Source organism: Carcharhinus amblyrhynchos, chromosome 17 (genome assembly GCF_965287045.1).
Source record: "Carcharhinus amblyrhynchos chromosome 17, sCarAmb.v2.hapA, whole genome shotgun sequence".
Classification (NCBI taxonomy): Eukaryota; Metazoa; Chordata; class Chondrichthyes; order Carcharhiniformes; family Carcharhinidae; genus Carcharhinus; species Carcharhinus amblyrhynchos.
Window position 1 is genome coordinate 6,204,130 of NC_137340.1, and position 15,239 is coordinate 6,219,368.

At 46.2% G+C, this 15,239-nt stretch overlaps 1 protein-coding gene across 2 annotated transcripts in view; it reads left to right on the forward strand.

Annotated features, from left to right (window-relative positions):
* rtkn2 (rhotekin 2) overlaps window positions 1–15,239 on the forward strand; it is an 83,412-nt gene that overhangs the window by 44,261 nt on the left and 23,912 nt on the right. For both annotated transcript variants that reach the window (XM_080205243.1, XM_080205242.1), the window contains exons 2-6: window positions 7,690–7,889; window positions 8,519–8,577; window positions 9,708–9,761; window positions 9,840–9,957; window positions 13,825–14,025. In XM_080205243.1, the coding sequence (XP_080061369.1) occupies window positions 7,729–7,889; window positions 8,519–8,577; window positions 9,708–9,761; window positions 9,840–9,957; window positions 13,825–14,025 (593 nt within the window). In that variant the 5' untranslated portion in view covers window positions 7,690–7,728. The remainder of the gene's footprint in view (window positions 1–7,689; window positions 7,890–8,518; window positions 8,578–9,707; window positions 9,762–9,839; window positions 9,958–13,824; window positions 14,026–15,239) is intronic.

The window sequence follows — 15,239 nt, forward strand, 5'->3', positions numbered from 1 at the left end:
GGAACAATTTCTCACTACTTACCCCCCCATACCCCTCAGTATCTTGAATATCTGTATCAGATCCCCTCTTGGCCACCTTTTCACCAAGAACAACAGTCCCTGTTTATCCTCATGGCTCTTTATCCCTGGAATCATTCTTGTGAATCTCTTGTGCACTCTTTTTTTTAACAATGCCTTCATTTCATTCTTCACGTAAAGGCCGGCCCCCCCCCCCCCCCCCCCCCCCCCCCCAACCCTTGCAGATTTTACAAATCTCACTTCGTCTTCACTCTCACACTGTGCGGAGTTTGCACATTCTCCCACGTTTTTGTGGGTTACGTCCGGATGCTCTGGTGTCCTCCCATAGTCCAAAAGACGTGCTAGTCAGGTGCACTGACCATGCTATATTCTCCCTCAGTGTACCCGAACGGTTGCCGGAGTGAGGTGACCAGGGGATTTTCACAGTAACTTCACAGCAGTGTTAATGTAAGCCTACTTGTGACGCTGACAAATAAACTGAACTACGTAAAACTAATGAAACGTGTCTGATGGGTGCACGTACTTTTTTAACAAGGGGAGAAACCGTTCCCATTTCAGAACATTCAGAGCCAGTGCTGAACACTATTGATTTGAGAATAATGTGGATATTCTCTCAGCTCTGAGTTAACGTTTTGAGTACAATTAGACTCTCCTTCAAATGCCCAGTTCAGGAAAGTGAAGTGTTCGGGATACAGGGGAAGGTGGCGAAACCGGCTCAGTGACAGGAAACAGGATGGTTTTGCCGATGGATAAGTTTCCGGTGGTGTTCCACGGGGTCCAGTGTTGGGGCCCTTGCTGTTTGCTGTGTATATATTCGTGATTTAGACTTGAACGTGGGAGGCTTGATTGGGAAATTTGCAGATGACACTGAAATCGGCTGTGTAGTGGATTGTGCAGAGGATAGCTGTCGACCCCGAGAATGATATCCACGGTTTGGTTGAGTGGATGGAGGAGTGGCAAATGGAATTCAGTCCGGGAAAGTGTGAGGTTGTGCATTTGGGGAAGGCAAACAAAGCAAAGGAATGCTCAATAAAAGGGAAGGTGTTGAGAGAGGTTGAGGGAATGGGAGATCTTGGAGTGTGCGTCCACTTTAAAGGTGGTCAAGAGAGCATGAAATGCTTTCCTTTATTGGGTGGGTTACGGAATGCAAAAGCAGGGATCTAATGCTGGAACTGTATAAATCTCTATATTAGGCCACAGCTGAAGTTTTGTGTGCGGTTCTGGTCACCACATTACAGGAAGGATATAATTGCTCCGGAGAGAGTGTAGAGGAGGTTCACAAGAATGTTGAAAATTGCAGCTGTGAGGAGAGATTGAGTAGCTTGGGGTTGTTTTCTTAGAAATTGAGGAGGCTAAGAGGTGATCTAATTGAGGCATGCAAAATTATCAGGGGGCTTAGACAGGGTACCCAGGACAGACTTGTTTCCCCTGAGCTGAGGGGTCAATTACCAGGGGGAAATAGATTTAAGAAGATTGGTAGAAGGATTAGAGGGTACGTAAGGAAAAACCTTTTTATTCAGAGGGTGCAGAGTGTCTGGAATTCACTGCCTAAATTGGTGTTTGACTCTGAAATGTTCAACTCATTTAAAAGGTACCTGGGTCTGTACCCAGGCTACAGAACAGATGCTAGGGAGTGGGATATGTCTCGGTTTGGTGCAGACATGATGGGCTGAATGGCCTCTTTCTGCACCGTACCTTTTCTATGGTTTTTATTATGTTTGACTCTTGGAAACTGCTGTCTATTGTGTTTTTCTGTGTTTGCCGGATGGCCAAGGATCCTGCTATTGACAAACCGAGATGTTTGCGGCTTAGACATTCTTGCACCCACCTGAAAGAGCAGACAGAACTTCAGCTTATTGTCTCATCGGAAACACATTGCCAAAACATGAAAGCCACTGGGGTTTAATATACCTTCACGGGGAAGCAGTGGTCAACAAAGAACAAAACAGCACGGGAAACAGGCCCTTCGGCCCAACGAGCCCGCGCCGCCATTTTAACATTGTGAGTCCCCTCTCCGCCCATGACCCTTGTCTACGCTTGTGGCACTCCACATTGTAAACCAGGTTGAGGGGAGAGTAATTTAGGGACAATTTGTTACACCAATCAGCCTAAGAGCACATCTTTGGTCGAGTGGTATTATCGTCAGACTATTAATCCAGAAACTGAGTTAGTGTTCTGGGGACCTGGGTTTGAATCCCGCCATGTCTGATGGTGGACTTTGAATTCAATTTAAAAAAATCTGGAATTAACAATCTACTGATGACCATGAAACCATTGTCGATTGTCAGGAAAACCCATCTGGTTCACTAATGTCCTTCAGGGAAGGAAATCTGCCATCCTTACCTGGTCTGGCCTACATGTGACTCCAGAGCCACAGCAATGTGGTTGACTCTCAACTGCCTTTGGGAAACTAGGGATGGGTAATAAATGCTGGTCAGCCAGTGACGCCTAAGTCCCACAAATTAATAAAAAAAACACTGAATTCTTCATTTACTGTTCTGAAAGTGAGGGAGTTAGAGAATCCAACCCTGGGAGATGGGAAATGATGATATTTGGTTTGTAGTTGTATTTTGAGACTGTTCAGTATATCAGTCCTTTCCATCTCTGTGTTGTGGCGCGAAGTTTTAACCAGCAAAAAATGGGTTTTGTTAGGGTAAAATCTCAAACTCACCCCCTTGTGATTAGTGGAGATGGGACACAAGGCTGGCTCCCGGGAGGAAACCTGGCAAGAAATATTATTGAGGCAGGCGGACTCTACTTTCCAGGTTCAATTTTGTCCAGCTGGAGGCCCCAGACTTTGGGGTAACCCAGCAGCTGAAGGGAGGCAAAGACAATTTCAGGGAGAAGGTAACAGCCTTTACAGCACTGCTTGCGGGCCAGGAGGTGCATCTATCTATCCCCCCCCTTCCTCCTGCTATTAAAAGACCTGGGGTCAAAAGCCAAAGGTCAAGGTTAAACTTCTCCTTGAACAGGTTTGCTGGAAAGTGGAGAGGGAAGGTTTAAATGAATGAAGATTTGGAGTTGGAATTTTCCACCCTGGGTTTTGATTGGAATGACTAAGGTGCGAATGCTGTGCTCGGAGGGATTTTACTCTGTCCTCAACATCACAGTGTAGTGAACAATAACCAGACTGTTCCAAATGAACGTCAAGTGGCTGTAATAAAAAATAGTGGTTATTAATAGTCTGTGCTATGGCTTTTAATCCAGATACTAATCTGGGCCTGTTCTCTTGTTCTCAATGGGCAAATCCAGATTTTGGACTTAGAGGCCACTGAGTTCAGGTTGAGCATCTGTGTGTAAGCTGCAGGTTTTTGTTCTAAGAATATTTTGTACTTTAACAAAACGTTATGCTTTGAAATGTGGAATACGGTGTCACAAACCGGGACGCAAGAATTTTATATTTTAATTTTGTGTTTCATTTGCGGTCTCCAGTTCCCAGGCAGTCAGCGCATTGTTCATATCATTTCTAGCAGTAGACATTTTCACTGTAACTCGCTGTGCTGAAATTGGCTGCTGCGTTTCCAATATTACAGCAGTGATTATGTGTCAAAAGTTACCTCCTGGTCTGTATAAGTGTTTTGGGATGTCCTGGGGCACGAAGGCGCTATGTCGATACAAGGCTTGTGTTAACGCTGTGCCATTTTCTCATTACGACCTGGAGCATGGTCAACAGTAGTGTGCCCCCAAGTGTCCATGCTCGGTCCACTGCTCTTTTGATGTATATATAAATGATGACCGAGTAAAATTTGAATATTTAATTTATTTAAGGATGTGATAGCTCGAGAGACACAGGTGAGATTCACCAGGCTGTTGCCTGGAAATGGACATTTGAGCTGTAAAGAGACACTGGATAGGTTTGGATTGTTTTCTCTGACAACACCAGGTTTAAGTCCAACCGATTTATTTGATAGTAAACTCACAAGCTTTTGGGGTTTGCCCCTTCGTCAGGTGAATGGAGAGTCCTGGCCTCAGACAGAGCATATAACAGCACAGACAGTTTACAGTTCCGTTGTCAGACTTCTTACTGTGTTTACTCCAGTCCAACGCCGGCATCACCACATCTTATTTCCTCTGGAGCAGAGAAGGCTGAGGGGGGACAGGATTGAGGTGTATAAGATTATGAGGAGTATGGACAGGGTGAGGAGGGAGCAGCTGTTCCCCTGGGTTAAGGATGAGGGGGCAGAGTTTTGGGGTAAGGGACAGGAGATTCCCAGGGGATTTTTGCTCAGAGGGTGTTGGGAATCTGGAATGCACTGTCTGAGAAGGTAGCAGAGGCTGGAAACCGTACAACTGTTGAACGTATTGGCTGAGCAGTTGAAAGTATCATAATTTTCAAGGATATGGGACAAGTGCAGGAAAACGGGATTAACACGGCTTTAGTGGTAGTTATTGTCGGTGCAGACTCGATGGGCTGAAGGGCCTTTTCTGCACTGTTTCACTCTATGCTGATTCCGGACTTGAGAGTACTGGGCAGAAGGATACCAGTCAACCGTAATGACAGAGAAAGACAGAGTGGAGAGACAAATGTGAGATGTACTTTAGCGTAAGGAATGGGGAGAGGCTTTATGATGTAATTCTCAAATTACAGAGGGATCTGGAGGCTCATGTGGATAAATCTCTGGCAGGACGTATTGGGAGAATAGTGAGCGAAGGATATGGGATCCTGGGCTTCATAAATAGAGGTGTTGATCATGTTCTGGTTAGGCCACAGCTGGAGGATTCTGCTCAACACACTTTAGGAAGGATGTGAGTGTCTGGAGAGGGTGCAGAGGAAATTTACCTGAATGGTTCTGGCGATAAAGTTAGAGAAGAAGCAGGGGCTGTTCTCCTTGGAGCAGAGGAGATTGAGGAGAAATATGATGGAGGTGAATTATAGATTTGGATAAGTTGACAAAGAAAAGATGTTCCCCTTAGCTGATGGTACATGGTGGGGGGGGCACAGATTGAGGTTTTTGGGCAAAAGATACAGGGGGATATGAGGTAGAACTCTACCACGCAGTGCATAGTAATGACCTGGTTTGACTGCCTGTGAAGGTAGAGGAGGTAGAGATAACCAACAATTTTAAAAGATGCTGTCTACACCACTTTAGCAAGGCCTTTGACAAGGTACCACATGGCAGGTTGTTGCATGAAGTTAAATCTCACGGGATCCAGGGTGAGAATCTAAATGGATACAAAATTGGCTTCTGGGTGGTTGTAGAGAGTTGTTTTTCAAACTGGAGGCCTGTGACCAGCGGTGTGCCTCAGGGATCAGTGCTGGGCCCACTGTTATTTCTCATTTATATGAGTGATTTGGATGAGAATATAGGGGACATGGTTAGTAACTTTGCAGCTGACACTAAGATTGGTGGCATAGTGGACAGTGAAGAAGATTATCTTCAATTGCAGCAGGATCTTGATCAATTGGGCCAGTGGGCTGACGAATGGTGGAAATAGCAAGGCATCTTGAGGGGAATTGCGTGATAGAGCAGACGCAGCACGGTTTTGTTAAGGGGAAGTCGTGACTGATGAATTTATTGGAGTTCTATGAGGATGTGTCTAGGGCGGTGGATAGAGGAGAGCCGGTGGATGTGGTCTTTCTTGATTTTCAGAAGGCGTTTGACAAGGTACCTCACAAGAGGTTATTGCAGAAGGTAAGGGGGCATGGAGTTGGGGGTAGGGTGTTAGCGTGGATAGAGGATTGGCTGTCAAATAGGAGGCAGAGAGTGGGTGCTATTCGGATTGGCGGTTGGTGACTAGTGGAGTGCCCCAGGGGTCGGTGCTGGGGCCTCAGCTATTTACCATTTATATAGATGATCTGGAGGAGGGAACCAAGTGTATGGTGTCGAAATTTGCTGATGACACCAAGATTGGTGGAACGGCAAATTGCGCGGAGGGTGTGGAGAGTCTGCAGAAGGATCTAGATAGGCTGGGCGAATGGGCCAGGAACTGGCAAATTTAATGTTGGCAAGTGTGAGGTGGTCCACTTTGGTAGGAATAATGGTAGGAAGGACTATTACTTATGTGGCGAAAAACTGCAGCAGGCGTCGGTGCAGAGGGACCTCGGGGTCCTTGTGCATGAGTCGCAAAAACCCAGCCTGCAGGTGCAGCAGGTGGTCAGGAAGGCGAATGGGATGCTGGCCTTCATAGCGAGGGGGATTGAGTATAAAAGCAGGGAGGTCTTGCTGCGGCTGTATAGGGCACTGGTGAGGCCGCAGCTGGAGTACTGTGTGCAGTTTTGGGCGCCGTACTTACGCAAGGATATTTTGGCCTTGGAGGGAGTGCAGAGGAGGTTTACTAGGCTGATACCGGAGTTGAGGGGGTTGAGTTATGAGGAGAGGCTGAATAAACTAGGCTTGTGCTCGTTAGAGTTTAGAAGAATGAGGGGAGATCTCATTGAGACACATAAGATGATGAATGGGATGGATAGGGTAGAGGTGGAGAGACTCTTCCTGCTCAGAAAGGACTGTAGGACCAGGGGGCGTAGCCTCACGATAAAGGGGGGGCGGTTTAGAACGGAGTTGAGGAAGAACTTCTTCACTCAAAGGGTGGTGAATCTCTGGAATTCTCTGCCCGTTGAAGTGGTGGAGGCTGCCTCGCTAAATATTTTTAAGACGCGGGTTGATGGGTTTTTGATAAGCGAGAGGATTAAGGGTTATGGGGAGAGGGCGGGAATGTGGAACTGAGCCACGACAGATCAGCCATGATCTTACTGAATGGCGGGGCAGGCTCGAAGGGCTAGATAGCCTACTCCTGCTCCTATTTCTTATGTTCTTATGGCAGATGGAGATTAATTTAGACAAATGCGAGGTGATGCATTTTGGTAGATTGAACAGGGCAGGACTTTCAGTTAATGGTAAGGGGTTGGGGAGAGTTGCAGAACAAAGAGATCTGTGGGTGCATGTTCACAGCTCCTTGAAAATGGAGTCACAGGTGGACCGACTGGTGAAGAAGGCATTCGGCATGCTTGATTTCATTGGTCAGAACATTGAATACAGGAGTTGGGACGTCTTGGTGAGGTTGTAGAAGACATCAGTAAAGCCATACTTGGAATACTGTGTGCAATTCTGGACACCTATTATAGAAAGGATATTATTAAGCTAGTGCAGAAAAGATTTACTAGGATGCTATCGGAACTTGATGGATTGAGTTATAAGGAGAGGCTGAATAGACTGGGACTTTTTTCTCTGGAGAGTAGGAGGCTAAGGGTTGCTCTTATAGATGTCTATAAAATAATGAGGGGCATAGACAACGTAGGTAGTCAATATCTTTGCCCAAAGATAGGGGAGTCTAAAACTAGAGGGCATAGGTTTAAGCTGAGAGGGGAGAGATACAAAAGTGTCCAGAGGGGCAATTTTTTTCTCAGAGGGTGGTGACTGTCTGGAACAAGCTACCAGAGGTAGTAATAGAGGTACAATTTTATCTTTTAAAAAGCATTTAGATAGTTACATGGGTACGATGAGTATAGAGGGATATGGGCCAAAGGTAGGCAAGTGGGATTAGTTTAGGAGTTTTTAAAAAAGGGCAGCATGGACAAGTTGGGCCGAAGGGCCTGTTTCCATGCTATAAACCTCTATGACCCTATGAGTAGGGGAATAAAACTAACTGGATTGCTTTGCGGAGAACCACCGTGAACCCGATGGGCTGAATAGCCTCCTCTTCTGATGCCATCTTGGCTCTCTTGCCTCATAGGGCTCCGATATCCAGGAAAAAATCAACTTTGAGACTCGGATGCGGGAAGGGATCTGCAAACTTGTTGCTGCCTCGAGCCAGCGGGATCAAGTGCTACACGCTGCCAAAAACCTACTCACCTGTAATGCGCGCATCCTGCACTACATGGCTGAGTTACAGAGACAAACACAGGGACAAACTCTGCCCAAAGTGGCAAAGAGGTAGGCTGGTTCTAGATGGTAAGACTAATTGTTCCTCTTGCACCTAGCTCCTAATGTCTCTTCAGCTCACTCTATCCATTGTTTAAAGCTCCACCATAGTAAAGAAACTAAGAACAATTGCCCTGCAGCACCATCCTGATGAATCCTGTTGTACAGTAAAGAGGGTCCCACAGCTTTGCTGGACTTTCATCTGTGTGAACACTCCCACACTCAACACTGCCCGAGACAGTATAAAGTGGGTAAAGGTCCCAGTTTGATAATGTCCGTCACTGGAAGTTGTGTAGTGCGGCCACAAGAAGTACCATCTGGTGTTTTAGAAAGGAATGCGGTAATTTTTTTTTTTGAAAACCTTTTTAAAATGTGCCTGTAGGGACTGACCCCTTTAATGCCGGGGAAACAAATCAGCCTTTCTTCTTGATGAAGGGCTTTCTGTAATGGTGCTATTATACTTCAATATTGTACTCATTTGGAATTAGAGAGATTGGAGAGCACATCTGCGGAGCAGCATATCACAAATGATAGTCACAGAGATTGCAGTATGTTACATGCTGCCTGTGTGAACTCCACTCTTTTTTTTGAGTCAGTATTTTGCGAGTGTGCTGAATACTTGTTCTTTCTCTGCTCCACAGGTTGTCTGACACTGAGTCGAAAGAGCACTCGCCATGCTCCGGAAAAGTTGCCATATCTGGTACTACCGTTTGTGCATCGACTTTGTGTTTATTCCACATCTCCGGTTACAAAGGCGGCTTATTTCTACCATCAGCCTGTTTCGTCCCTGCTCCCGGTCACCCTCCCATCTCCACCCTCCATAAACCCAAATTTATCCAAAACTCTGAATACTGCCCATCTCCTGTCCTGCGCCAAGGTCGATTCACCTATTATCTCTCCACTTGCTAACCTTGCATTGACTTCTGGTCCACCAACGCCTGGGTTTTTAAATCCTTATCCTTTCGTTCAGATCCCTCCCTGGTCTTACCCCCAGCCAGTCTTTGTAACCTCATCCAGCCCCATAAACCTCAGAACTCGGCGTTCATTCAGTTCTGTTTCTTTGTACATTTCTCCCTCCTGCCCCAACCCCATTCCCTTGGCTCTAAGTTCCAGATACCCTCCCTAAACCTCTCTAGCTCCTAAGGTGCTGCATTAAACCTATTCCCTTTGATCAGTTAATATCTAAATAAATAGTTTGGTGTCAGAATTTTCCTGCTCATGTGCAGTGCTCACTGTTGCGTGCAATTTAGTGATGATTTATATGTTTGTAACTCTGTTACTGTTCAACACTAGTCTTGTTCTGTCTTCTTATTTCCATATGTCCTTATTCCGGTAATGCATAGCTTTGCATCAACAAAATCTAATCTGTTCATGCTGGGAATCCGACACACAAACCTGAATACTAAAAGTTATTACTAAAGGCGCCCACTGTGATTTACACACCCTGACTTGATCCAAGCTTCTTCTTGAAGCAGGCTCTATCCAGAAGGTTTATTACACGACCTCCAGGTTTCACCACCCCTGTTAGCCACCCAGGTTCACACTTAGAATGGGTATTGCCTATGTCAACTTGTCACGCTGTCATTACACCCTCCTCCCTGTGGTGGTGCTGTAGTGTGTGAGCAATAAATAGTTCATTGCTCCTCAAAATGCCACAAAGGTTTACAGTATGGAAACGGGCCCTTCGGCCCAACTTGTCCGTGCCACCCCTTTTTTTTTGTGAAACTGTAATATGTAAAACTGAAGTTTGAAGCTTCCCTGGCAGTTTTTGTTTGTGAAGTTACTGCACTATAGCATTGTGTAAGGATGATTATGTTTTTGTCATTGCAGATATTCGAATTCCGTTAATGTGGAAAGATTCTGATCACTTCAACAACCGGGGCAGTACGTACTAGAAAGCCTTGTTTGTTTTTGACTCTTGACTTCTTGTTTTATGGTGTTAACCTTGTCTCCTTGTGTTAGGGGGCCAGCGCTTTGCCGTGTTTTGCCTGGTGAAGATCGGAACTCAGATTTTTGACACAGAGATGGTCACTGTGGATAAGACTCTTACTGACATCTGCTTTGAGAATTCGATGATTTTGTGAGTATTTTGAAACTGTCTCACATTGCATGCCGTGTCATGTGTGAGCTAGAAAGGGGGCGCGGAAAATGCATCCTTTTAATTCCTAGTTAGTTTTTGTACTTGCCAGCAATGAAGACCTCCATTGATATAGCGCCACAGGCGTTCCAAAGCCTCTTTTTGCCAATGAGGTACTTTGAAAGTGTACTCTCTGTTGTACGTGGAAGCTGATTTTACTCCGAGGGCCCACAAACAGCAAGGACGCAAGTAGCCAGGTCTAGGTGCTGCTGGAAGAAGCAACATCGGTCAGGAGACTGGGGAACACTCCCTGCCCCCCTCCAAATAGTGCTGTAGGATCTTTTACCTCTTGATAGATGAAGCCTCTGTTCAAAGCCTCACCCAAAAGCTTTGAGAATTCAATTTCCAGCTTCTTTTAAAAGTCTTTTTGCAAAAGCAAGGAATTTACTACATCATTTTAGGACGAGGATACGGCAAACACGTTCTGAATACACAGGATTAGAGTTAAAATTTATTTTATTAGTTTCACATTAACACAACAATGCAGTTACTGTGAAAATCCCCTAGTCGCCACATTCCGGCGCCTGTTCAGGTACACTGAGGGAGAATTTAGCACGGCCAATGCATCTAACCAGCACATCTTTCAGACTGCGGGAGGAAACTGGAGCACCCGGAGGAAACCCACGCAGACAAGGGGAGAACGTGTGGACTCTGCGCAGACTCACGCACTCCAGCTGAGTTGAACCCGGGTCACTGGCGCTGTGACGCAGCAGTGCTAACCACCATGCTGTCTCTGGGATGAGGTTAACTTCACACCAGGGCTGACCGATTGGAGTTGTGTGTGTCCGTTCTGGATACATCGGGAAGGATATATTGGTTGTGGAAGGTTTTATTTAAATTATCCTTCGTGGAATTTGGGTGTCGTTGGCTAGACCAGCATTTGCCACCCCGCCCTTCGTTGCCCTATGTAGTGAGCCAGTAAGAAGGCGGCAGTGTAGAGTGCACATTCACCAGAATGATAGTGGAGTTAGTTTACGATGACAGTTTTCATCGATTAGGCTCGAGTTCTCTGAAGTTTAAAAGTTTTGAGGGGCACTCTAATTGTGGTGTTTAAGATGATTAAGTAATTTAATGCAGGTAGGAAAGAGGAACTGTCCAATTTGGTGGGGGAACACAGAAGAGGGGGGGCATGACCTTAACCTTAGCTAGGCCATTCAGGAAAGCATTTCTTGCAAAGTGAGATTCTGAAAGGTTTTCCTCCTGCCGAGGCTGGGGTGAATTAACAGCCTCGAAACTGAGAGAGATTTTTGTTAGGTAATCGTATTAAGGAATCGGGAACCACAGCAGATAAACAGAGTTAAAATACTGATTCACCGTGATCTTATTGCATGGCAGAACAAGCTGTACAGGGGTTGATTTGGCCTCCTCCTGTTCTGAGTGTAATACAGCTGTTGGAATGTTGTGTTTAGTGGCTCTGACCATGGGCGCAATCCTGACCTTCAGAATGATGGTTGAATCATTCAGTTTTCCTTCACTGTTGAGATAGGTGATGCTAAAATCCCTTTCCTCTTTTTGAACAGTATCTTTTTTACAATGAGTCCAGCTGCTGAGGAATGGACAGTTCTTAACCCTCCTTGTTAATATTTCATTTTGTTTGTATTAAACATAGAAACTAGAAGCAGGAGGAAGGTACTTGAGCCTGCTCCACCATTCGTAATAATCGTGCCTGATCATTTAATATCCTTATTCCACCTCTCCCCCCCCCCGCCAACCCCACCCATCTTTTGATCCCTTTAGCCCTGAGAACTACATCTAATTTCTGCTTGAATGTTTTGGCCCCCACTACACTAGACGGTGTTGAATTCCACGTGTTCACCACTTTCTCTAGGTGAAGAAATTTCTCCTCGTCTCTAAAAGATTTACCCTTTATTCTCTAACAATGGCCCCTAGTTCTGGGCTCTGTCACCATCAGGAACATTATGTTCTTATTTGCCTCATTCCATTGTTGATGCACATACTGCTTGTACGTGTTCTGCGGTTGACTTTGTTTCTTTAAGTCGAGTCTTTCCTTGGATAGCAGTAACTCGGATATAATGAGCAAGGTCTCGGTGGAGAGCCCGTGGCGTAGCACACGTGTTAATCAGTCTTTTCCTCGCACCCTTTAGCCGAAAAATGTTTTTGATTACCGGTCATTACCAATTATCCTGTTGAAAGGGTGTTTCTGCTATTACTTAGTATTCTGTGGCATGTTTAATGGACGCTTAGTTAACGCTAATAAAATAACAGGGAGGCTAAATCTGATGTGTCTAGGGCGGTGGATAGAGGAGAGCCGGTGGATGTGGTCTTTCTTGATTTTCAGAAGGTGTTTGACAAGGTACCTCACAAGAGGTTATTGCAGAAGGTAAGGGGGCATGGAGTTGGGGGTAGGGTGTTAGCGTGGATAGAGGATTGGTTGTCAAATGGGAGGCAGAGAGTGGGGGTTAATGGGTGCTATTCGGATTGGCGATTGGTGACTAGCGGAGTGCCCCAGGGGTCGGTTCTGGGGCCTCAGCTATTTACCATTTATGTAGATGATCTGGAGGAGGGAACCGAGTGTATGGTGTCGAAATTTGCTGATGACACCAAGATTGGTGGAACGGCAAATTGCGCGGAGGGTGTGGAGAGTCTGCAGAAGGATCTAGATAGGCTGGGCGAATGGGCCAGGAACTGGCAAATGGAATTTAATGTTGGCAAGTGCGAGGTGGTCCACTTTGGTAGGAATAATGGTAGGAAGGACTATTACTTACGTGACGAAAAACTGCAGCAGGCGACGGTGCAGAGGGACCTCGGGGTCCTTGTGCATTAGTCGCAAAAACCCAGCCTGCAGGTGCAGCAGGTGGTCAGGAAGGCTAATGGGATGCTGGCCTTCTAGCGAGGGGGATTGAATATAAAAGTAGGGAGGTCTTGCTGCAGCTGTATAGGGCATTGGTGAGGCCGCAGCTGGAGTACTGTGTGCAGTTTTGGTCGCCGTACTTACGCAAGGATATTTTGGCCTTGGAGGGAGTGCAGAGGAGGTTTACTAGGCTGATACCGGAGTTGAGGGGGTTGAGCTATGAGGAGAGGCTGAATAAACTAGGCTTGTACTCGTTAGAGTTTAGAAGAATGAGGGGAGATCTCATTGAGACATATAAGATGATGAATGGGATGGATAGGATAGAGGTGGAGAGACTCTTCCCGCTCAGAAAGGACAGTAGGACTAGGGGGCACAGCCTCAAGATAAAGCGGGGGCGGTTTAGAACGGAGTTGAGGAGGAACTTCTTCACTCAAAGGGTGGTGAATCTCTGGAATTCTCTGCCCGTTGAAGTGGTGGAGGCTGCCTCGCTAAATATTTTTAAGACGCGGGTTGATGGGTTTTTGATAAGCGAGGGGATTAAGGGTTATGGGGAGAGGGCGGGAATGTGGAACTGAGCCACGACAGATCAGCCATGATCTTATTGAATGGCGGGGCAGGCTCGAAGGGCTAGATGGCCTACTGCTCCTATTTCTTATGTTCTTATGTTCTAAAGATAGGATGCTGTCTGTGTGAAGTAAATAGCAGAGATTGGCCGAGTTGGACTGAGAGTTAGAGATAGGCCTGGTAGGTATGGATAGGATCGCCGCAACTTGTGGGCCGAAGGGCCTGTTTGTGCTGTAGTGTTCTATGAGTTCTGGAGATGCGAACCTCATGACCTATCTTTAACCCCCTGGGTAAGTTGACCAATTTGTGCCTTTATAACAGGGTGTATCAGTAGCCGTTAATTTTCCAGCAAGTTCCGATGTGTATCTGTCATTAATAAGTCCTGATGATGATGTTGCCGCTCACCCATTTCTCTTCGCACCGTTTCCGTGCAGTGAGGACGTGAAGCCAGATTTTGAGTTGCAGTTGGAGGTGTACAGCTGCTGCGTGGAGGAGGGACCTTCTGTTATCAACACTCCGAAGAGACTGGCCCAAAAAATCAGCACCTCTCTTGGCAGATCAACGGGGAAGAAGCTCGTGTCTGCACTGGAGAGTGGAGACCGTGACTCCGTCCTACTGGCAAACCCAGTAGCAGCGTGAGTCCTTTGTACAATTCAGTGTGCATTTTCTGTGCAATATAATTAATACTGTTTTTGATTTGTTAAATTTGGAGGTGGGGGGGCGCGGGGAAGGCTTCTCGATGAGCGTTAATACAATTTTTGGCTTTAAGCAAGGAAGTTAACATGAACAAACAAACCCTGCACAGGGGCAGGAGCTCTTATTAAGAGCGGAATGGGCGGCGTTCCTGCCATTTCCCAGAAAGTCCCCTTGTCGAGCACCCTGTACTTAGAGGGTTGCAAATTTGCCCACTTCCTTCCCCCTTTGTCCAGACCACCAGAATTTAAAGGTACAATGTCAAACGAACAAGCTCTTGGTGCACCCAGGTTCTGCCTGAATTCTGGAGCGCTCAATCCCTCCCTCACAGGAAGAATGCTCCTTCTATCCTCGCTCAACCCAGATCTAAAGAATTCGGGATCTGGAGATGTCGACGTTGGACTGGGGTGGGCATGGTATGAAGTCTCACAACACCAGGTTAAAGTCTAATGGGTTGATCTGGTATCACGAGCTTTCAGAGTGCTGCTCCTACATCTCTCCACTCACCTGATGAAGGAGCAGCACTCCGAAAGCTCGTGAAACCAAATAAACCTGTTGGACTTTAATCCTGGTGTTGCGAGACTTCTTATTGTTCAATTGCAGAGCGCTCAATCCCTCCCTCACAACCCTTTCCACCCTCTCTCAACCCAGATCTAAAGAATTCGGCACTGCAGAGGGATCCCAGAGACTGATGAACGAACAAACCTGTGTGAACAATAACTCCCCTGAGTTTTTCAACACCATTAATTAGTCCTTTGCGATCGATCTATTGGTGCACAGTTGACACGAGATGAGGAGGAAATGAAAGCTGCAACTTTAACTGGGGCTTGATACTCCTCCCAGTAACTGGTAGTGATGTTTGGACTCTATGTGCCTGGATTCCATTATCAGACACATGGTGGGTATAGTCTACCTGAGGCCATCCTTGGATCTATCGTTCCTAAAGCTGTCCACCACTGGGTGTTTTCTGTCCGTTAGATATCCATTGATTGAAACGTTTGCTATAGTTTTGTGTTATCTGAGTGATGGGGAGGTAGAAAGCAAACTAAATGGACCTTTTTTGGTCTATTTTTTGACCCAGCAATCGTGAGAGCTTCGAGCTAATCGAGTCCACCAAAGGTGTATATACTCTGGTATTTGTTTGCACTGTTTGGCC